Raw genomic sequence first — 22,471 nt, forward strand, 5'->3', positions numbered from 1 at the left:
TATGTCAGAAACATGCCAGACAATAAAAAGTGTAACTAAAAGCCTGGTTCCTACTGTTGTGGTGAACTACGTAGAGCCTGTGATGTAGCCTACACAAGGAGCTAATGCCATTGTCACCATGTATACCTTAGCGTGTGAACAGTGACATTTAGTCACATCTTGTATGCATGCTGAGGATTATGGCACAGATTTAACACTGAAGTGTGAATCCACTGCAGAAAGATATTTTTACTCGAGTTACCTTGAGTCTTCCATGAAAAGTGCATTGTTGCTCCACTGCTCATACTCAACTCTAAGAAACGTATTTTGGTTGCACACCATTGTTGGGTTAACTGGAATCTTTGTCATGGTTGCATAAAAACTTAGCACTCTCTCTTTCTCCCTCTGTCTTGCAGGACCTCCAGTAAGTACACCAGATGCTGTGTGACCTCCACATGATGAAGTGACTCAAAGTGATTATTTTTACATTTTGGTGACAAGTAGATGAAACGGACAATCCCCTGGAACACATCTGCTGACAGTAAAGCTTGACTGGATACGGTGGTAATCTGTAGTTTCATTGTGTAACTTCTGCCTGTCCACATACTTTAACAGTACTGATGATAAAGGAGCTTAGACCTGTGGCCCTTGGCAGGTCTGTGCAGGAAAAGCTGAATGCAGGCAAATAGTTGAAACTGAAACTTTGATTAAAAGGAAAACTCGTATGTTTTAGATAAAGAAGTATTTTAGCACCCACAGAGAAATTAGAGCTTTACAAAGTCATGAAAAACATGACTCCAAACAAGGAAAGAAGACTGAAATATTGCAAAACCACAACAAAGGAAATGTATAACACAATTAGCCACCGGCATAGGTTCCAGTACCAACATGACTTTGAACCGGATAAGCAGATGAAGATGGATGGATGTAATAATTACTGCTTCCAGCTTTAGCAACATCTTCAGCTACTTCTGTTGATGTTACTTTCCCCCACTGTTCATACATTCAGTAGCTTTCACTGCAGAGAACTGAAGCATAAACTGCACATGAGGTTAGTTTAGTGTCAAACGGTGAGACACCAAACAGAAGACAGTAATCGATTTCATGAGTTTTATTGTAAACACAAGAGTAACAATGAAAAGGTGGGGGGGGGGGTGTAGACTGGGACGTGGGCATGATGTGCAGGATCACTGACTTTAGACACTTCAACAGAGAGTAGTTAGATTTTGGGATGAAGAGTGAGAACCAGAGGAATATTGGAGTTAATGGCTTAATTGTAAGGCATTAACACCGCTGATTATTGATCGGTGAACACAGAAGAGCTACCTCGTCAGGACTCTGCAGTCTATTTACACCTACAGGCCAGTGGACACTCTTTCAATGATGAGGATGTAACATCCTGGACAGGGAGGAACGCTGGTTTGGAGTCAAGGAGGCCGTTTACGTGAAAAGGGAAAGACAATCTCTGAATGGAGGAGGGGCCTAAGGGTCCATCTGTCACCATCTTACAATGCTGTGATTGCAGCCATTGCCCAACTCTCTGTCAATGGTACTCATGACCATTGATCAGTGGTCATGGCAATTTGAATATTAATGATCAAGGAACTGACCTCACAGCCCATTGTTCAATTAGTGGGCTGGTTTCAGTCCTTATGCAAATGTCCTGTTTATAAGGTTGGCAACCTGCAGAAGTCACTTAGATGGGTGACAAAATGCTACGTCCAGATGAACAGAATCACTGTTATTGGGATTTCCTTACCTGGATGATTGAGCATGCATCAAAACATACTAATAGGAAGGTTGGCTGCTCCCGTCTGCAAGCATTCATGTGCAAGATACTGAACCTTGAGTTGTTGCCAATGGATTCAATTGTTAATACAGTCCTGGTCAAAAGTTCAAGATCAGTTGAAAAATGATTCATATTTTTAATGTTTGGATCTTAACAAGGTTCCAAGTAGAACTTCAACATGCAACAAGAAGAAATGGGAGTGAAACAGGCTGTTTTACAGCAGATCAAAAGTTTAGGACCACATGCTTTAAAAGGCCAAATCTGTGCAAGAATGTGGATTTGTTGTCATTTTCTGTCAGGTAGTCACACTATCATGACGTTCTGATGGCAAACAAATGTTCCCTTTTTGAATGTCGGGTTGTTGAACTGCAAAAGCAGGGTCTCTCTCAGCGCACCATCGCTGCTGAGATGGGAAGTAAGACAGTCATTTGGAATTTCTTAAATGATCCTGAGGGTTATGGAACAAAAAAGTCAAGAGGAAGACCCAAAAAAATCTCACCAGCACAGAGCCGAGGATCCAACTGGCTCTCCGTCAAGACACTGGACAATCCTCAACCCAAATTAAGGGCGTTTCTGGTGCCAACTGCGGCCCATAACTATCAGATGGCATCTGAGACTTGAAGGGCCTCAAAAACAAAAAACGTCTTCAAAGGCCTCGTCTCCTTGAACGCTGCAGAACTACCATTTGGACTTTGTAAGAGAGCACCAAACATGGGACATTGAAAGGTAGAAGAAAGTTTTATTGTCTAATGAGAACAAATGTAACCTTGATGGTTCTGATGGCTTCCAACGTTACTGGCATGACAAGCAGATCCCATCTGAGATGTTCTCTATGCTCCACAGTGGAGGGGATGCCATAATTTCCTTCAGTTGAGCAATAGAGCTTCAGGAGGTGCAGGGGCATCAAGTAGCTGCTGGCTATGTCCAGATGTTGCAAAGAGCATCACTCATGACTGAGGGCCCTCATCTGTGTGGTAACAACTGGTTTTATCAACATGACAACGCTACAGCATGCAATGCAGCGACGAGGGCTCAGACCTCTACATTTGAAAAACCACACAGTCACAAGACTCAGCAGTCCATCTGCATCTAAAGGACAAAGGTCACTCTTTGAAAATGCCAGTGTTCACAATTTGGACAGAGAAGACAGATGGTTTGAAAGAGGAGTGAAAGAAGTCATCTATGTCCACTGTGAACGATCATCTTTGAACAGCCTTAGCGTCCACTCAGATCTTGTGTCTGCTGATCTCAAAAATTCAAATGATAGGGTGAGGCAAGGTCTCACAATGGTTTCACCTGAAACCTCTGCTAATAATACTCCACACCCTTTTCACATCTTGGCTCATGTGATAAAGCACATGATCAATAGTGGGTCAACAACCCTGATTAGGGCCAACTCTCACTAAGGCTAATAATCTGGGGCTGACCATCATTTGGTTTTAGAACTGAAGAAGCTTCTCGGATAAGAGTTGAAATGTCTTCAAGAAACTTAAAGAAGTCCAGTTGCTTTCTTTCCAAGTTTCTTAGATCACTATGACCTGGATGACTGAGAACCTTCACAGACATCCTTAACCAACCAATCCTCATACACTCTCGACAATATCTGTATCAGCTTCCTCATAAGAAAAATGAAAGGACTTTAGTATTGTATCATTTCAGTTTGGTCATTTCATGATTAGTATTGTTCTGTTCAACCCTGTTGATTTTGGACTAGCTACAGATTGTTTTGGTTCTGACTCTTTAATGGTGTTTTTCCACATTAATTGTGTTTTATAGCACTTTTAATTACACTCTCTAAACTCACAGTGGTTGGATAATAATACTCTGAAGGCCCTAATGGAACTAATGGCTTTTTAAGAAAAAGCATGTTTCATGCCCCAATATTTAAGGAACCCAGGAGAGACTTGTAGTGGTATACAGTGTTCCCTCATTTATTGTGGGAGTTACGTTCTAAAAATAACCCGTGACAGGGGAAATCTGCGAAGTAGCCAACTTTATTTTTTACAATTATTATAGATGTTTTAAGGCTGTAAAACCCCTCACTACAGGCAAAAACATTTTCACACTTTTATCTCTTGTTTAAACACTCTAAAAGTTGAAACCTTTGTAGAAAAGTCCAGTATTATAGGATGAAAGCAAAGATCCAAATCTTTGCTGGTGGAGGCAGCTACAGTTGTAGCCACAGCTGCCCTGGGGCAGACTGACAGAGGCGAGGCTGCCATATCGCACCATCGGCCCCTCTGGCCAACACCAGTAGGCGGCAGGTGAAGTGTCTTGCCCAAGGACACAACAACCAAGACAGACAGAGCTGGGGATCGAACCGGCGATAGCTGATGATAGATGATACTTTTTGCTCTCAATATTTAAGCCAATTAAAATTCCTAATGCAAACTGGTCTTTCAAATCAATTATCAAATCCAACAAGTGTTCTTCCATCCAGAGTTACTAATGTTAGGGGAACAGCGTCTCCTGTCCTCTTGTTTGTCACACAGAAAAAATGTTCCACTTTTGACTTCCAGCTAATTTGTTTTGTATTCTTTCTTTATTGGAGTTCAAAAGCCTTGATTTGAGTTCCGTTCCCTTTATGAAAGCAAAACACACTTCACTTTTTAAAAATTTGCTCCCTCTTGTTCTTAGTCCCAGCCCATAAATAAAAGCCATTGTATTCTAGTTCCTTGTGATTTGTTTATAATGGAAGTCACTATGCTGGAAACCTCCATTGTAGCTTGGATTAGCTGAATAACAAGATGAGCAAGGGCAGTTAAGGAGATCTCAGAGGGCTTTGTTTTGCAGAAGCATGGAAACTACAAGTTCTTCCAAAAACAACCCTTGCATGAGGCTATGTGGTGAAAACTGTTGTTTTACATTAAAACTTATGTTCAAACAGTTAAACTTTTTTTTTTAATTCATTGAATGTTGTGATGTTAGTGCATCAGCAGGATACTTTGTGCTGTCAGTGAACAGGCCAAAATAAACGATTCCCTTGCCGTAAGGTAGTAAACAGCCCCTCCAGTCATTACTACTGATTTTATTCTGGCCTGATTAAGTGCAGGTGTCTTTCATTATGTTAATTTTGTCTGTAAAATGTACTCTTCTTGTCATACTAATTTTGTCTCGTGCTTTTTTCAGGGTCCTCCTGGACGAGCAGGCTTTCCGGTAACTTGTTTTAACCTGTCTCTTTGTGTGTCCTCATGCATAGTATTGATGTGCGAGTGGTGGAGTATTAACATCTCAGCTGCTAGTTCAGAATGAAATGTGCAAATTACTACTTGTTGTTGCTTGTTGATTTTGTCACAGTTTAATGAAACTTTAATGAAAATCAAGATAATAACACACCGTTATCTTAATAGTCTTTAAATAGTCTTTAAAGGACTGTTTCCCAGAAATCAGGATTTGAAAAGGTTAGACTACCAACTTGTGCACATCCTTACAGAACCTGGAATACAAATACACCAGTATAGATGTACTATTGCAGTGAACTTTGCAGTTTTTATCACTTATATGATGAAAAGTTTCAGAGATGTCAGTACAGCAGTTGAATAGCACACACACCCTAACAGTATCCATTTGTAACACTGTGTGCTGTGATTGCGCACCTGTCCAGCTCTTGGTCTTTTTGATTAAAACGTCCATTCTCCAGCGCAAAGCTTACTTTTAATGTGTCATACACATATGGAAGTATGTACATGCAAGCATGTGTTTTCTGTTAGTATATATGCAAGTGTGAGTGTGTATGTAGCTGACTAGGAAAGGCAGAAACAGGGTGTACATGACCGTTGCAGCAATCACATTTCCCTCTTTGCAAAAAATGAATTCAGAATCAGAAATGGTAAATGGCCTGTATTTATATAGCGCTTTACTAGTCCCTAAGGACCCCAAAGCGCTTTACATATCCAGTCATCCACCCATTCACACACTGGTGATGGCAAGCTACATTGTAGCCACAGCCACCCTGGGGCGCACTGACAGAGGCGAGGCTGCCGGACACTGGCGCCCTCTGACCACCACCAGTAGGCAACGGGTGAAGTGTCTTGCCCAAGGACACAACGACCGAGACTGTCCGAGCCGGGGCTCGAACCGGCAACCTTCCGATTACAAGGCGAACTCCCAACTCTTGAGCCACGATCGGCGAAAGGGTTTTATCGCCAAATGTTGAGCAGGTTTACAACATTAGGAAAGTGCTGCGGTGCTTCAGTGCAAACATACTGTCATAAATTACACTTAAATAGACATGAAAATAAAAATAAGAATAAGATAAGAATAAAAATTAAGAATAAGAATTGGATGAGATTTTACCAAACACCCAATTCACCTCACTTTACTATAATGAATGTTGTACTCTGTGGTTCCAGCAAATAATCATGTTGGGCACTTTAAAGACTCCAGGTCCAGATTAAACTAAATGCAGTTTTGGCGGTGCCAGATTCTCCCCAAAGCCCTGATTTAAATCGGGACCTTGAACAGGAATTATTAACAAGCATTATTGCATTGAATAGTTGCAGAATCATGCTGTCAGCTCACAACTAAGTCAGAGAAACATTTTTTTTTTTTTTTGTTAAAGTTTGGTAAATTAAAAAACCCCAAACACCTAGGTTAGACTGCAAAAGGCAACAGTGTGTCTTTATGTCATTGGATGAACATTTAGTAAATATAAACTACACTATCATCTTGGAACAATCAGACTTTATACTATACACATGTAAAAATAGATTTAGGAATCAAAGCCCTGATCTGAAGCTAAAACCTGGCTAATCACCCAATCATGACTTCCTATCTCAGGTGGTTTTCAACCCGCTGCCCTTACCGTAACACTGTCTGGAGATATAAGATGGAAAAGTGTAACAAAGTAACAGGGCTACTAATAACTTTCTTCTAATGACATAAGAAATTACTGCAACTTTCTTCCATCGTCTTTCATCTTGAACTTTGCAGTGTTGAATGAGGCATGATTATTTGATAATTATGTGATTGTTTTTCACAGTGATCTTCTTTCTGCTCCCATAATTTGGGCATGGCATGTTGAATTGGTTATTCTGAATAACAAAAATGATCATCTTCCTTAAAGGAATACCATGACATTAAAAACTTTAAAAGCTTTTGTAGCAGTAATGCTAGCTGTGTTTCCATACGACTCCTGGCTACTAACTGATGTCAGAACAAAGCATTTAAGCTCTTTTAAATTTGTTATTCTCTTTTCTAGTTTTGGCTTCCATTAGGATATAAATGTGCTAACATTCGTCTCACTAACATGAACCAACCGTTGTTTCTATAACGCATCAGTGAAAAAATGAGATTAGCATAGTTCCTTGCAAATGAGAGAGTTGCAGAGACGATAAGTCTGAATGCCATGGTATCCCTATAGAACATCTGATTGACTCCTGTTCCTTCTTAATTTGCATTGGACATTAGGGTGGCAAAGGAAGTATGGGAATTCCTGGGAGAATGGTGAGTGAATTGGGTTCATGCATCACCAGCACTAGTGATAGTTACATTCAAAAGCTCTTACAACACAAATGCAAAAGGATTAATGTTACAGGATTAGATTACAGTTATTTTGAACAGTATGCATTAATACAGAAGTAAATGATCAGTACTGTGATAACAAAGTTTTCTTGAAGTTCCTTTGCTATCATTTTGAATTACAAGCCACCCAGGGTGGAAGAAACATTAAAATCCTTTGTCTAAATAGGAGTACTGATAGCGTAATGAAAACACACTAACTTAACTCCGTGCTGCCTTGAGCTTGGCCTCTAGTCTCCTTCTCCATGGAGGGTACGGCTCCTTGCGGCTGTTTGTCTTATAGCTAAGCATCTCAGTCATCACTGCTGTCGTGGTGTTGATTAGCTGTTTGGTTACCATAATAGTCGAAGGAGGGATTTTCCGTAATGCTGCATTCACATCTTTGAGGAAACGTTCAGAGGGGACTTCATGTAGTCTTGGTAATCAACCATGGAAGGTCCAGGTTTCAAGCTCAGCCATGATCCCATCTCTCAGATTAGCTGCTCATGCATTCGCACTGAGTTTGGTACCCAATCTTAGAGTGTGGGGATGATGATATCTCCCCCTGACCTCAGGTTCTGCCTCCCTGTTGCTGTTTTACCTCATCAATTTCAAGTTGTGATAGCAGTTGTTTCTTCCAGATGTTGGAACACTGAGAAACTAGTTTTGCCATTAGTCGAGACGTTGGGTGTGGAGAATTCCATAGTAAAGTAAAACTTTATTTATATAGCACCTTTCAAGATAAAAATCACAAAGTGCTTCACAGAAGCTAAAACCTAAAAATAAAAATCAACCAAAAGCAAGTTTAAAAAGATGAGTTTTTAGCTGTTTTTTAAAAGCGACCACTGAGTCCACACATCTCAGGCTCAAAGGGAGAGAGTTCCACAATCTGGGGGCCACAGTTACAAAAGCTTTGTCGCCTTTTGTTTTCAGCCACGTGTGCTGGACAGCAAGCAAGCCCTGGTCACATGACCTCAGGGACCTGCTGGGAATGTATGGATGTAAAAGTTCACTTATATATGTTGGTGCTTGTCCATGCAGAGCCCTGAAAGTCAAGGTCAAAACCTTAAACTGGATTCTGAATTTAACTGGGAGCCAGTGCAGCTGAATCAGCAGGGGTGTGACATGGGAAAACTTGGAGGACTTGGTCAGAAGCTTTGCAGCAGCGTTCTGAACAACTTGCAGACGCTCCAAAGAGGCTTTACATAAACAAGTAAACAAAGAATTACAATAGTCCAGACGAGATGAAACAAATGCATGAATGACAATTTCTAATTCGGAGCGCGATACAATGGGACTCAGCTTAGCAATGTTTCTCAAGTGAGAAAAACAGGAGCGAACCAGAGATTTTACATGGGCATCCAAAGTCAGAGCTGAGTCAATACTAACACCAAGGCTCCTGATAGACGGTTTTGCAAACGTAGCAAGTGGACCCAAGTTTTCCATAACACTAGGTACATAGGTCCCATATCCTCTGCATGTAACCCCTTCTGCTTAGATTGCTTGCGTGATAGCTTTCCAACAGCCCTGTGTTCTTGCACCGCATTATTGGAAAACTGTGCAGAAAATATCAAAAGTAAAAATAATTATTATGCAGAAAACTGTTTCCCATCATTGTTAGCTGGATTCACTTTACAGCATATATTTAAGGTTGAACTCATTCTGTTTAATGGTCACCATCATATTCTATAAATGGTGTGGTGGGTGTTCTGTGACGACCACATATCTATGAAAAGTTGTTCGTAAGATCAGAAACACAGGTCTGCATCCTGATTTTTCAAAAAGTCAATTAAAAGTAAGATAAATCAATCAGCTGAATTAAAATGGTTGAATAGTGTGTGACAGAGTTAACAGGGGGATTAAAATATGAGTAAAAAAGTGAAAGTGGCGTGTTGGCAAACAGCTGGTTAAGCCCATCACATTCATTCATTCTCATAGATGCTAATCTGACCCTGCACCTGCTCAACTTGCATAAGTTATTAGACTTTTATTAGAATGGTCAGAGTTGCTGTCCCCTCTCCATCATGGTCAAAAGTTTACTTGCTTATATAATAAAGGAGTTAAATAACTTTTTCACGCTCCATCCTCTCTTTATCACACATGTTGGCCAAGGTAATTAACAAGAGGACACTCATCGGTTACAAAGCTAAATCACTGAAGCTGGTTTGCTTCCTAATGCTAGCTGTGTTTCCATACGACTCCTGGCTACTAACTGATGTCAGAACAGTGAAAGCAGACCACTGTGTTCTCCCCTCATGTCACCATTAAAGGCCAGAGGTTTATCCACATTTGCAAACCACCAGAAACCAACTGCTGGTCTCTCAGCTTGCCCAGCTCCAGTCGCTGTTAACGGGAGATGGACAAACCATCAGCGACAGAGACAACTACACTTTGCTATGAGATGAAATAAGCTTTCAGTGCAAATTATAACTTAATACACAATAATATAATAGTATAACTTAGTAGAAAAGTAGCATAGTAGCAGCAATACTATAATGTAGCAGAAATGATATGATTTAGCAGAAATACTACATGATAGTAGCCAACAGCAGCCTCAAGGCAGTAATGTAAAGGATGGATGCACATATTAATTGACAGGAGTTTTATGACAGCGCTGTCTGAGATTGTTTATTTGTAGATTTGACAGGGAAAGCAGACAGTGATGGAATGTGTTACATTACTTTGAATGCAAGCTGTGCAATCACTTCACCCTGGAAAATAATACAAAATGGAAAAAACTAAGTGTATACACACACACACACACACACACACACACACACACACACACACACACACACACACACACAATACAACAGCCCGTTATTGTCGTAGTACATGAACAATGAAATTATTGTGGGTGCTTCATACCAACTGTGCCAGAATAAGATATAAATAGTTGATTTAAACAGTTGGAATAATTAGCAAACAGGAGTAATATATACAGTCAATGGGGATAAATGCAAAACAAGACAAATTCATGCAGAAATAAGAGAAAGGCCTGTCAAGAGGCTGTTTGTGAGTTTGGAGGTGTGGGACCTCCAAACTCACAAACCCGAGGGCAGCGGGTCAAACAGGTGGTGGGCGCGGTGTAGTGCTCACCTATGATGCTCCTGTTTTCCTGAGAGAGGAGCTGGCGATGGCTTCCAGGGGTGGAAGAGGGCAGACAGTGATTTTGGGGCAGTGTTAATTACCCTTCCTGTTCTCAGGAAAGCCATATATATCACATTCCTCCATTTGATTTACATATACAGTAGTTCCCTTTAGCTCTTTCACCATCACCACCTCCGTCACTAGTCCTAAAGATGCTGCATGTCCCGAGCCCTCTCCATGTATCTAACACTGGTTCCTCTCCCTCTCTCTCTCGCTCTCTCTCTCCCTTCTTGTGTCTCTCCCCCCTCTACACACCTACTTGCATGTGACTGTGTCTGCTGTGTCTGATCCCAGGGCTTAAAAGGACACGCAGGGGAGAAGGTAAGTTTAGGAACACATGCCATTAGATGGTCCATATACAAATGTAGTTATTTAGCACAGTTAAAAAAATAACTTGATTAAACTTTAACTAAATGTTGGAGCTTAATCCTGAAATTCTATTTTTACTTTTGACTTCTTTGACTTTGCTCATCTGTGATTAACACGGCCCGATTGCAGTGAAATATAAATAGACTTGGCTAAGGTGTGACTCAATGGGTGGTGGAAGTAGTGGTTAGAGGTGCATAACTGTGCACTTCATTGTATGAACAGGGATGGGATTTGGATCTCTATTTTTCAACAGCATGTGGGTCTGTAAATGGTTTCCCACCCCAGTTAGGTCACCTGAAGTCTTTACACTCTGAAACACCAAAGTAACAATTTGTTACGCAGGCATCTGAAAAGTCTAATTTAAGACTCCTAAGTCTGTCCCCCAACTGGGGAGACCTTTACACAGGCAACGGCAGAGTACATGACAAAATTCTAGGGTGCTAAATTAGCTCACTTGGTAGAACAGGTGATCCGTGTCCACGAGGGTCAATGCAGCAGTCTGAGTTTGTTCTCTGCTCCTGAATGCTGTATTCTGTACTATGATGGACACTACACAATTTATTTAAAATGCTGTTCACTCAGCAGAAGTAGAAGATTTAATAGTTATTACCCAAAATATTTCTATTATTATGTTATTTATATTATATTGGAGAAGAGAAGAACAAATGCCAGACTGGTGACCATTATTCCAACTGCTATAAGTCTGTAGGGTTAAACACACATTAAACACACAGTCTCTAAAGAGGGAGAGTGTCAACAAGCAAAATCTTCCAATCTGTCAGATGCATATACAAATACAGATTTGTTCTCATCACTCTGAATTCTTGGCTGAAATGTGTAACAAAGGGGAAAAGCAACAACACATACCAGAGAGTCAAATGTGGTTGTTAGCCAATACATTTTTTAAATAGTCAGTCATTAAAATATAATTTTAGCCTTGGATTGCCTTACAAAAATTGTAACCTGATCATCAGGATCCATAAAGTGCGGAGGAGCAGACAATGTGGCTACTTTATGGATCACAGTGCAAAATATTTATCTTTGTAGGCTGAGAATATGCTTCAGTAGGTAATGATCTGTGTTTCGTCTCTTCCCGTAGCTGTCAGGACAAACAGAATGAAGGAATACCAAAATTATACATGCAGACATTACTGCATGTAATCTCTTAAAGCCACAGCTGATGGAAAGTGATCTTTGTGGGATTAAAAAAAAGTTTATTTAGGATGAAATAAGATCCATATTCTATGTGTCTGCTTTTGAACAACAATTGGTTTTGTTTTCTCCGAGTGGGTCCTGGTTTTGGTTGAAATTCAAACCCTAACCTGTGACTTCTCATCTGTACAAATGAAATTCTCTGACTTACCAAAGCGGGAGCACACCAAGGAAGCAACAGACAACAACCTCAAATTAAACGAACCCTCTTTTTCAATCATTACTTTTACCTTCTGGTAAAACGTGAAGTACCCTCTGAAGATTTACTAGAAGATGTAAACACAGCACTAAGGACGATACCAACTGCGACCATCCAATCAGCTAATCAACACCACGGTAGCAGTGGTCTGTAAGATGCTTGGTTACAAGATGAAAAGCCACATGGAGCTGTTTCCTCCATGGAGAAGGAGACTAGAGGCCAAGATCAAGGTAGCATGGAGAGAAGTTAGCAAACTTTTGAAGCTACAGAAAGGTGTAATAAAGAAAAGGTACCTAAGAAGTACAGAGTCCTTGGAAACTGCCAAGGAAAGACTCACAGCCTTGTCCAGCCACTTGAAGAGGTACACTAGAGAGCTAGAAGGCAGGGGGAGAAACCAGGTCGACTCCACAGAACAATCTAAGGTGTACTCTCAGTGGCAGGGAACAATATGAGAACAGCACCACCAAGGCTGGAGACGGAGCAATACTGGAAGAGCATATGGGAGAAGGACCCAATCTATAACGACAATCCACAGTGGCTAGTGAATCTAAGAGACCACAGTAAACTCCCTGAATAGTCCAGTAGGGACCACAGTGGCAGACATCCAAGAAAGGGTATGAAAAGTTGGACAGCATTAGACCCTGACATGATTCATGACTACTGGCTGAAGAAGCTGACGGTACTCCATGAGCCACTGGGAGCACAAATGAACCAGCTGCTAGTTTATGAGAGACACGCAGAAGGGACCAGTTCCATCCAACTCCCGACCAATAACCTGCCTATGAACTGCACAAGATCCACAGGACAATAAGAGCCTTCATCAGTAATGCAATGGGGATTCGGTGAACAACACTAGAGGTAGGGCTGGCCCAAAATTCATATCTCGATATTCCTTAGCTGGATGGTGATATACGATATATATCTCAATATTTTTTAAAACCATAAAGTAAGAACAAAAAGAGAGTTTTTAGTCAAAGCTGTGTCCCAGATCTCACACAGGCACTTTTATTAACGTACAGCGTAGATGTAAATAAAAAGAATTACTCGGAAATAAATTATAATTTTTTATTAAATAATAATGCTCCATAAATAAAATAAAACAATGTTGTTTTTGTGCATAACAAACTGCTCACAATTGTGCAGTCAAGATGTAAACTAAAAAGACACTGAGCATAATAACAAAGACAGATTTGCAGCTGCTCTGTTCCCAAGTTCTACTGTGTGACTGAGTTTGAAATCCTCTTTGTAACCATGTCTCTTAATAAGTGCCATATGTGGTCCTTACGCACACAATACGGTAATATTACATTGAAGCCCATGCGTATCACTCCGCGAGGCTCCTGACTACGGTAGCCGTAATGCTCCAACAATCCATCAAGCGGTGCGGCTTTGTAGCTTAGCAAAGTCGTCCAAAAACATTTTTTGACAGATTGCTGAGCGCCGTGTACCACAGAAAATCGGTTCGCGGTCAGTAAGCACAACCAGAATTCATACATAAGGTGCACCGTCGAGTTTTGAGACAATGAAAGGATTTTAGATGGCGTCAACATGTTAGCCCAGTTAGCTCGTTAACCCGTTGACGCCGTCCAGCCCCACGCACGGGGTGATCCGCGGTAACTCGTTAACGGAGATTTGCCGTGTTAATGCAGTTATGGCGTTAACATCATTTTAACGAGATCACTGCTACCAGCACTAAAATAGCAATGTCCAAATGTTTAGTTTTTACCGACCAGCTCCTCTTTGATAGTTGGCGTGTCCATCTTGTCGTTGCCTGCAGGTGAAGCGATGGGCGAGGGGAAGTTGTGTTCAGTGAAGGAGAGAGGCGAGGCAGAGTAACGTTGCGTAGAGACAAAAGTGGACGAAAGAGAGGCATTATAACGTAACATAGACTATATCGATATAAACGATATTGTCACATCTCATATCTCGTATAAAAATATATCGATGTATTTAAAAACTCAATATGTTGCCCAGTCCTAACTAGAGGCCAACACCACAAGTAAACATCAATTGAGGGATCTACCAAGGAGATGCTCTGTCTCCACTGCTGTTCTGCATAGACATGGACCCCTTTGGTGAGATCATTGATAAGACTGGCTACGGATACCAACTATGGAATGGAGCAGTTGTCATACATTAAGCTGTTTGCCAAGAGTGAACAAGACATCGATTCACTGATCCACACCACCAGGATGTACAGCAGCGACATCGGAATGTCGTTCGGACTGGAGAAGTGTAGACAGATGGTAACGAAAAGAGGGAAGGGGATTGCACTACCAGAAGGCAATACTGCAGACATAGAGGACAGCTACAACTACCTGGGAATGACACAGGCAAATGGCAACCATGAAGAGGTCACTAGAAAAGCTGTAACCACCAAGTACCTGCAGAGGCAAGTCCTGAGGAGTCAGCTGAACGGTAAGAACAAGATCCGGGCTATCAACACCTACGCCCTGCCCGTGATCAGGTACCCTGCTGGGACAATAAGCTGGCTAAAGGAGGAGATAGAAGCCACTGACATCAAGACCCTCGTCTTGATTCTTCTATCTCCTCCTGACCATACGTAGAGAGTTTCACCCAAAATCCAGCACCCTGAGGCTGTACGCTAAGTGAAAGGAAGGAGGCCGGGGCCTAGTGAGCGTCAGAGCCACTGTCCAGGATGAGACAACAAACATCCATGAGTATATCAGGAAGACTGCCCCGGCTAACTGCGTGCTCAGTGAATACCTCAGGCAGCACAAACCCGAGGAAGAGGAGGCGCCTCTCTGCCATGGAAGGACAGGCCCCTGCATGGTATGTACCACCGGCAGATAGAGGAGGTGGCTGACATCCAGAAATCCTACCAGTGGCTGGATTGAAAGACAGCACGGAAGCACTAATCATGGCAGCACAGGAACAAGCTCTGAGCACAAGATCCATAGAGGCTGGGGTCTATCACACCAGGCAGGACCCCAGGTGCAGGCTGTGTAAAGATGCTCCTGAGACAATCCAGCACATAACAGCAGGGTGTAAGATGCTAGCAGGCAGGGCATACATGGAACGCCATAACCAAGTGGCCGGCATAGTGTACAGGAACATCTGTGCCGAGTGTGGCCTGGAAGTCCTGAGGTCAAAATGGGAGATGCCCCCAAGGAAGGTGGCGAACAACTGAGTTAAGATTCTGTGGGACTTCCAGATACAGACGGACAAAATGGTGATGGCTAACCAACTGGACATAGTGGTGGTAGACGGAGGAAGACGTATGTGATAGTGATCGATGTAGCAGTTCCGAGTGACAGCAAAATCAAGAAGAATGAACACGAGAAGCTGGAGAAATACCAAGGGCTCAGAGAAGAGCTGGAGAAGGTGTGGAGGGTGAAGGTAACGGTGGTCCAAGTGGTAATCGCAGCGCTCGGCGCAGTGAATCCCAAGGTAGGCGAGTGGCTCCAGCAGATCCCAGGAGCAACATCCAAGTTCTCTGTCTAGAAGAGCGCACTCCTAGGAACAGCCAAGACACTACGCTTGAAGGATAGACCGCCGCAGGATGTAAAGTGTTTTCTAATATGTTAAAAAGTTGAGCTACAACAGTAATTATCTAGAGCTATCTGTAAAACACATGCATGTCTCTGGGGGGAAGCCGGAGTACCCGGGGAGAACCCATGCAAACACGGGGAGAACATGCAAACTCCACACAGAAAGACCCCGGCCTGATGGTGGAATTGAACTCAGGACCTTCTTGCTGTGAGGCAACAGTGCTTCCCACCGTGCCATCGTGCTGCCCATTGATATAACTGATATCAGTGGGCATTATATTGATATAATTATTCAACACAAAAAAGTTCAATCAGTTTTTGATTTAACCATCGGGAATGCGTACGATTGGCAACCATTTTATATTTATATGTCCCATGTCATTGAACAGTTTTGTGGCAAATAGAGAGTGAACCCAGATGCAGGACTCAGCAGACAGAATTAATCTCAAAATCACAGCTTTAGGATAGGATAGGATAGGATAGGATAGGATAGAACTTTATTAATCCCTCGGGTGGGTTCCTCTGGGAAATTCGACTTCCAAAAAAGCACAGCAACGACCGAAGTTACAGTTACAGAATTGTTATATATATATATACACACACACACACACACACACACACACACACACACACACACATATATATAAATACAGAGACAAATATAAATAAAATATACAAAGGGGATAAATAGAATAAATAGGAATAAAAAATAAAAATACAAGTGAATTGCACATTTCAAGTATTGAGTCTATTGCACTGTTGACTATTTACAAAAAGTATTGCACAAGGTATTGTACAGTGAGGTGAAGAGGCACTACAGCTTAGTTGTTCCCCCCTCCTTTGTCCTCCTGTCTCCCCTCCCTCTCCCCTCCAGAGAGGAGTTAAACAGTCTGATGGCGTGTGGGACAAAGGAGTTTTTAAGTCTGTTAGTTCTTGTCTTGGGGAGAAGCAACCTGTCACTGAACAGACTCTTCTGATTGTTTATGGCCGTGTGCAGAGGATGCCCAGCATTGTTCATAATGTCCAGCAGTTTCTTTAATGTCCTTTTCTCTGCCACTGTCACCAGAGTGTCCAGCTTCATGCCGACCACAGAGCTAGCCTTCCTGATCAGTTTCTCCAGCCTGGATGAGTCCCTCTTTGCTGTGCTGCTCCCCCAGCACACCACAGCATAGAAAAGTACTCCAGCAACCACTGACTGGTAAAACATCCTCAGGAGCTTCCTGCAGATGTTAAAAGACCTCAGCCTCCTGAGGAAGTTCAGTCGGCTTTGGGCTTTTTTATACAGGTGCTCTGTGTTTAGCTTCCAACTACTCAGAACCCCTCCTAGATGGCCAATCTCCTTGCCCCATCTCTAAGGGAGAGGCCAGCCACCCTTCGTAGGAAGCGCATTTCCACCGCTTGTGTCTGCAGTCTCGTTCTTTGTTTACCGCAGTGACCTAACCCTCGGAGATAGACGAGTTGTCCCTGTCGTCCCCAGACTCTCCGTCCTCCATGGAAGACGGGCTAGTGGGATTAAGGAGATCCTCAGCAGCGCTTCACTCACACATGAATGTAAACATTTCTTAAAACCAAAGGAGCAAATAAAGAGTGCAGAATAAAAACACTGGATCAAAGACCCAGGACCATGACAGTGACAGTAATCCCACACTGCAAATGCTTTTCTAAATAGAAAAAAACACAATGGAACATGATCAGTGGCAGAGTGACAGAGAACGGAACAAAAAGCAGCAAATGAACCAGAACCAGAGTTAAGCAATGTGTGGAGAACTATTCCTGAATGCTATTCAAAGAAATTATAAGGAAGAAGGTTGTCCAAGAGACAGTAGTTCAATACGTAATTGCAAGTATCTCCCATTTTCCTAGCAAAATATGAAGAAACAAGAGGTTGCGCTTCATGCATTACTGCACATTTTAATAACATTCTTCCATTAAGTCTAATCATTTATAGAACCCTTAACCTCCTAGGACCTGGCGTCCACATATGTGGACATCACATTTTGGGTTATTTAGACCAAAATACTCAATTTTGCTCTGCAAGGGCCTGATATCCACTTACAAGGACATTATACTGCTACTGTTCTATCGAAATTTAAAATGAAAATCCTCATATGTGGCTCTCATTTTTGTTATAAACAAAAATTAGGTAAAAAAAATAAATCTGCTAATTCTTTGTTTTTACATTCATCAGGTCCCAATCAGCCCAAATATCAAAGAGAAATTAAAAATGCATGCCGTGGAAGAGTTCGGGTCTTAGGAGGTTAAACAAGGATCAGGAGTTAGTTCAGTAGCCACTGGTGTTTACCCACTATCACCAAATTTAAACCAGCTTAGAATTTAAACCCCAAGTAACCAGACATTGGTGTCACATCAGCTTTACATTTCTTTAAACATTTAAACATTGTATGTGATGAATTGCTGTAGCCATTTACCTTTTTGTTGAATCCCTCTGATAATATTTATAGATGTGAGTGCTAGAGGAAGGAATCCCTTTTCCTGTCTTTCTGTCTGTTCATAGGGAGCACCAGGTGAGCCTGGCCTGTCTATCATTGGACCAAGAGGACCTCCTGTAAGTGTCTCTCCCTAGAACTACGAACCCTTTTACCTTTAATCACGTCTGCTTGTCTATGCAGCAAATGTCTTTATTAGCTACCACTGTTGTAGAACTCATCACATCAGTTTTGTGGACACCAACAGACTTTTCAGCTCTATTAATTAAATTAGACAACTCCTTACTTTTCAGGTTTGTGGAGTACTGAGCACGGATTTATGTTGGCTCGGCCAAATTGTCTTTATTCAAGACTGAGTCACTGCTCCATGACAGAATATTGTTATATAATTGCAGAGTGCATGTGTAAACGATTGCATTGGAAGTTAAGTTAGACTGGATCACTAGTCATCGTTATTTTATCAGGGAACAAAGCTGGACGCTCCATCCTTGTCCAGCTGGGCTCACGGCTAGTTATCCAGTCATACTGGTTTCTCTTGTTTTGACCAAAATTCTCAGGTGACAACACGAGTTGAATGTTTCTCCCCGTTTATAGTTTACAGGAGGGCAACTAGCCAGCCTAAGCATCTGTTTTTCTTAGTGTTCATTATTATAGTCTATCCTTTTGTATGCCCACTTTTCCTGTATTGTAATAGGCATTTCTAATAAATAACAGGCTGCAGAAGAGACTCTGCACAGGAGAATCCAAGAAGAGTCAGTCGCAAACACATTACAGTTGTGAACAAAAAACAGAGCGCTGAGGAAAACAGGAGGTTATGCAACCCGAGGCAAAACAAATGCTTCAGCATCTTTAGCATTTTCAAATTCAAATCAAATTCAAATTTTTATTTGTCACGTACACAGTCATACACAGTACGATATGTAGTGAAATGCTTGGACAACTGCTCGTGACCTAAAGAAAACAAAAAAGGAAAAGACTATGAATAAGAAAGGAAATAAATATGAAAAATTAAAAAGGGTAAATTTAACTAGGAAGGAATAAAATATAAATTAAGGTTAAAAATGAAATAACTGTACAACACAAATTAGAATGAAGGGTAAATTTAACTGGGAAGAATAAGATAAAATATATAAATTAAAGTTGAAAATAAAATAACTGTACAACAAAATACACAATATAGAACTATATAAGAATGTATGAAGAAATCTAAATATAAATAAATATATACACAATAACAGCAGCTGTACAAGTATTAACCGGAAATGAAGAATATAGTGACCAGTGTTGTGCAAAACCAAAGTCCAGAAAGTCCAGTGTGTGTGTAAGAACCATATGTGTGGGTCAGTACTGTGTGGTGGTGTGATTGAGAGACCGTATCGCCTGCGGGAAGAAGCTCCTCCTCAGTCTCTCTGTGTTGGTCTTCAGGGAGCGGAATCGCTTTCCTGACCTCAACAGAGAGAACAGTCTGTTGTTGGGATGGCTGAGGTCCTTCACGATCTTCCTGGCCTTGGTCCAGCACCGCCTGCTGTAGATTGAGTGCAGGTCAGGGAGCTCGGAGCGGATGGTGCGCTCAGCTGACCGCACAACCCTCTGTAGAGCTCGTCTGTCCTGTCATTTTGTCATGTCACTGGGTTGGATGAATATGTGGTACATTTTGAAGCTTCACAGTCATTGCTGGCCTGAGGCGAGACAGAACATTTTTCAGTATCTGATTTCCTCGTGTACACAGAAGGAAATCGCACACAGTGTATTCACCATTTACAAAATACGTAAAAATAGCGGAACCGTTCTACTCTCAACTACACTTTTCCAGGCTTTATGTCAGACTGTCGGATGCATGTTAAACACTCATGGTTTTCTCTTTTTTTCATCTCTTTAGGGACAACCTGGTACAAGAGGATTTCCAGGATTTCCAGTAAGCTATAACCACCTGTTTGCCAGGGTTGTTTTTAGGCTATAATACTTCATGAATTAGCTGGTGATTGACGATTTTACTCATATAAAATATGTAAAAACATTTTCTGCACTCCTTTAGATAAAATGGAACATCAAACCAAAATATTACCATCTTCTCATGATTAGATTGCCACTTTGTGAGTGCTGCTCAGCACAGTAAACACAGACCAATAACTGTTTTAACTAGTAGCATACTGGTAACAGCACCTTCCTTCTACTACCACCAGCACTGCCATCTGTATGTCTGAGCAAGATACACAGTCTTTATTTAATTGCCAGTGTATTTCCTAAAAGTTAGAAATTGCATCTTTGTGAGTCAGGGACTATAACACAATCTAAATGTTGTACTGTCTTCTCCTCTCCTCTCCCAGGGTCCAATTGGGTTAGATGGCAAGCCTGTGAGTACCATTAAGTTCCTTTTGCAAACTGGAAGAACTGAATAATTTAGTTCCTTCACTGGTCATTAATAAAAATTCTACCAGCCATCATCATCTTTATTATTATTTTTTAGTTTAGTGATGTTATATGTTTGGATTGATTTAATTGTTTTGCCTCCACAAAGGGACAGAGTGGACCAAAGGGAGACATGGTAAGTCATAAACATAAATAGTGCCAATCAAGCACTCGTTATAATATAACATGAAAAGTACACAAACAGAACAAAAACAAAATCTTGTCCCGTAACTACCTGGTACTTCTCTATTTCCCGTGCTTCTTATTGCTTGTTGCTGTCTGCTGGGACAGACACATCTGTCCCTGCATTCTTCTGCTCCTTGTCAACCTCCACTATATGTTGGCTTGACTGTGTGGAACTCGACGCCCTGTTGTTCTTAACCACCTTTGGTGGTGTCTCCCACTGGGGCTTAGGGACTGGAAGTCCATATGCAGTCCCATCCTACAACTATCCTGCAACAAGGTCTGCAACCCTGGGCCTGTCAGCTGTAGTAGACTCTTGCCTCTACGGATCTGGTGTTTAGGATCTGTTCTTGTGCTGTCGTCCTCTGTGCTGTCCTTTAGCCATCGTTAGCTCTCTCCCAGCCGATCGTCCCGAGCAGTTGGGTAGGAACAGGAACCGTATCCGGAACAAAAGTCCATCACCAACCTGCCAAGGGAAAACTCTGGCTACTAGAAATTCTGTTTTTAGAAATATGACACAGGGTTATGTCAGTCAAAGGTTTTAAGGTTAATAATGAACTGGTGTGTAACTTTGCAAAAAATGTCAAACTCTGTAGTTTTCTTTGTTTCCCTCCCCCAATTGGACAGGGGGGGGGGGGGGGGGGTGTAATGCAAATGGCCTGATTTTTGTATGACGCTTTTCTACTATATCTGAGCACTTGAAGTTCTTTACACAACCTGCCTCATTCACCCATTTACACAAGCACGTTTTTCTATAATTTTTAAATGTAAGTGTTTTCAATCTGTCATTCACACACTCTCTGATTGTTGCATCAAGTCAAGTCAGCTTTATTTAGATAGCACATTTAAAAGACATCAAGTGTGGGCCAAAGTGCTGAACAGAGGGATAATATAATCAAATAAAACAGAATTAAAATAGATAAGATAAACAACATCAGAGAGCAAATTGGGGTTAGTGTCTTGGCCGAGGATATTTGGCATGCAGACAGGAGCAGCCAGTTTTCTCCTTAAAAACAATGTAGGTTTCATAGACAATTGTGAAACTATCTGGGAATGTTAGGGGAAACAACATTCTTCCCACTTTGTATGGCTGGACAAAGTTGGACTGAAAAACAGCACAGAAACACTAATCATGGCAGCACAGGAACAAGCTTTAAGCACAAGATTGATAGAGGCTGGGGTCTACCAGGTTCAGGCTGCACAGACTGTTCCCTGAGATATTCCAGCACACAGCAGAATAGTGCAAGATGCTAGCTGGCAGGTTATACGTGCCATGAGCAAGTGGCTGTCGTAGTACACAGGGAGATCTGTGATGATTATGGCCTGGAAGTCCCAAGGTCGTATCCAATTATCCAGTGGGATATGGCCTTTAGGATGGTTGAAAATGACCCAGCTAAGATCCAGTGGGACTTTCAGATACAGACAGGCCAAGTTCAAGCAGAGGAAGACAGCTGTAGCGTTAGATGTAGCTATACCAAGTGATAGCGACATCGGGAAGAAGGAAGATGTGAAGATTAAAAAATACCAAGAGCTGAGAGAAAAGATGTGGAGTGGTCCCTGTGGTAATCAGAGCACTCAGGGCAGTGATGGCAAAAATAGAAGAGTGGCTAAAGCAGATCCCAGGAATGGCAGTCGCAGGAACCTAGTCCTAGGAACACCAAAGATACTGCCCAGGACCCTCAAGATCCTAAGTCTCTGGTAGAGAACCCAAGTTTAAAAGACA

At 41.7% G+C, this 22,471-nt stretch overlaps 1 protein-coding gene across 20 annotated transcripts in view; it reads left to right on the plus strand.

Annotated features, from left to right (window-relative positions):
• Positions 1–398: 398 nt before the first annotated feature.
• Positions 399–22,471, plus strand: part of col13a1 (collagen, type XIII, alpha 1) — a 77,184-nt gene continuing 55,111 nt past the window's right edge. For 4 of the 20 annotated variants that reach the window (XM_080869910.1, XM_080869898.1, XM_080869916.1 and 1 more), the window contains exons 1-7: positions 4,898–4,924; positions 7,178–7,213; positions 10,712–10,738; positions 18,225–18,275; positions 20,036–20,071; positions 20,484–20,510; positions 20,675–20,701. In XM_080869910.1, the coding sequence (XP_080726036.1) occupies positions 7,193–7,213; positions 10,712–10,738; positions 18,225–18,275; positions 20,036–20,071; positions 20,484–20,510; positions 20,675–20,701 (189 nt within the window). In that variant the 5' untranslated portion in view covers positions 4,898–4,924; positions 7,178–7,192. Of the gene's footprint in view, positions 404–4,897; positions 4,925–7,177; positions 7,214–10,711; positions 10,739–10,793; positions 17,261–18,224; positions 18,276–20,035; positions 20,072–20,483; positions 20,511–20,674; positions 20,702–22,471 lie in introns of those variants that run through there. The other 16 variants (XM_080869899.1, XM_080869913.1, XM_080869914.1 and 13 more) reach the window with 8 other exon arrangements.

Source organism: Rhamphochromis sp. 'chilingali' (assembly GCF_963969265.1).
Source record: "Rhamphochromis sp. 'chilingali' genome assembly, chromosome: 20".
Lineage (NCBI taxonomy): Eukaryota > Metazoa > Chordata > Actinopteri > Cichliformes > Cichlidae > Rhamphochromis > Rhamphochromis sp. 'chilingali'.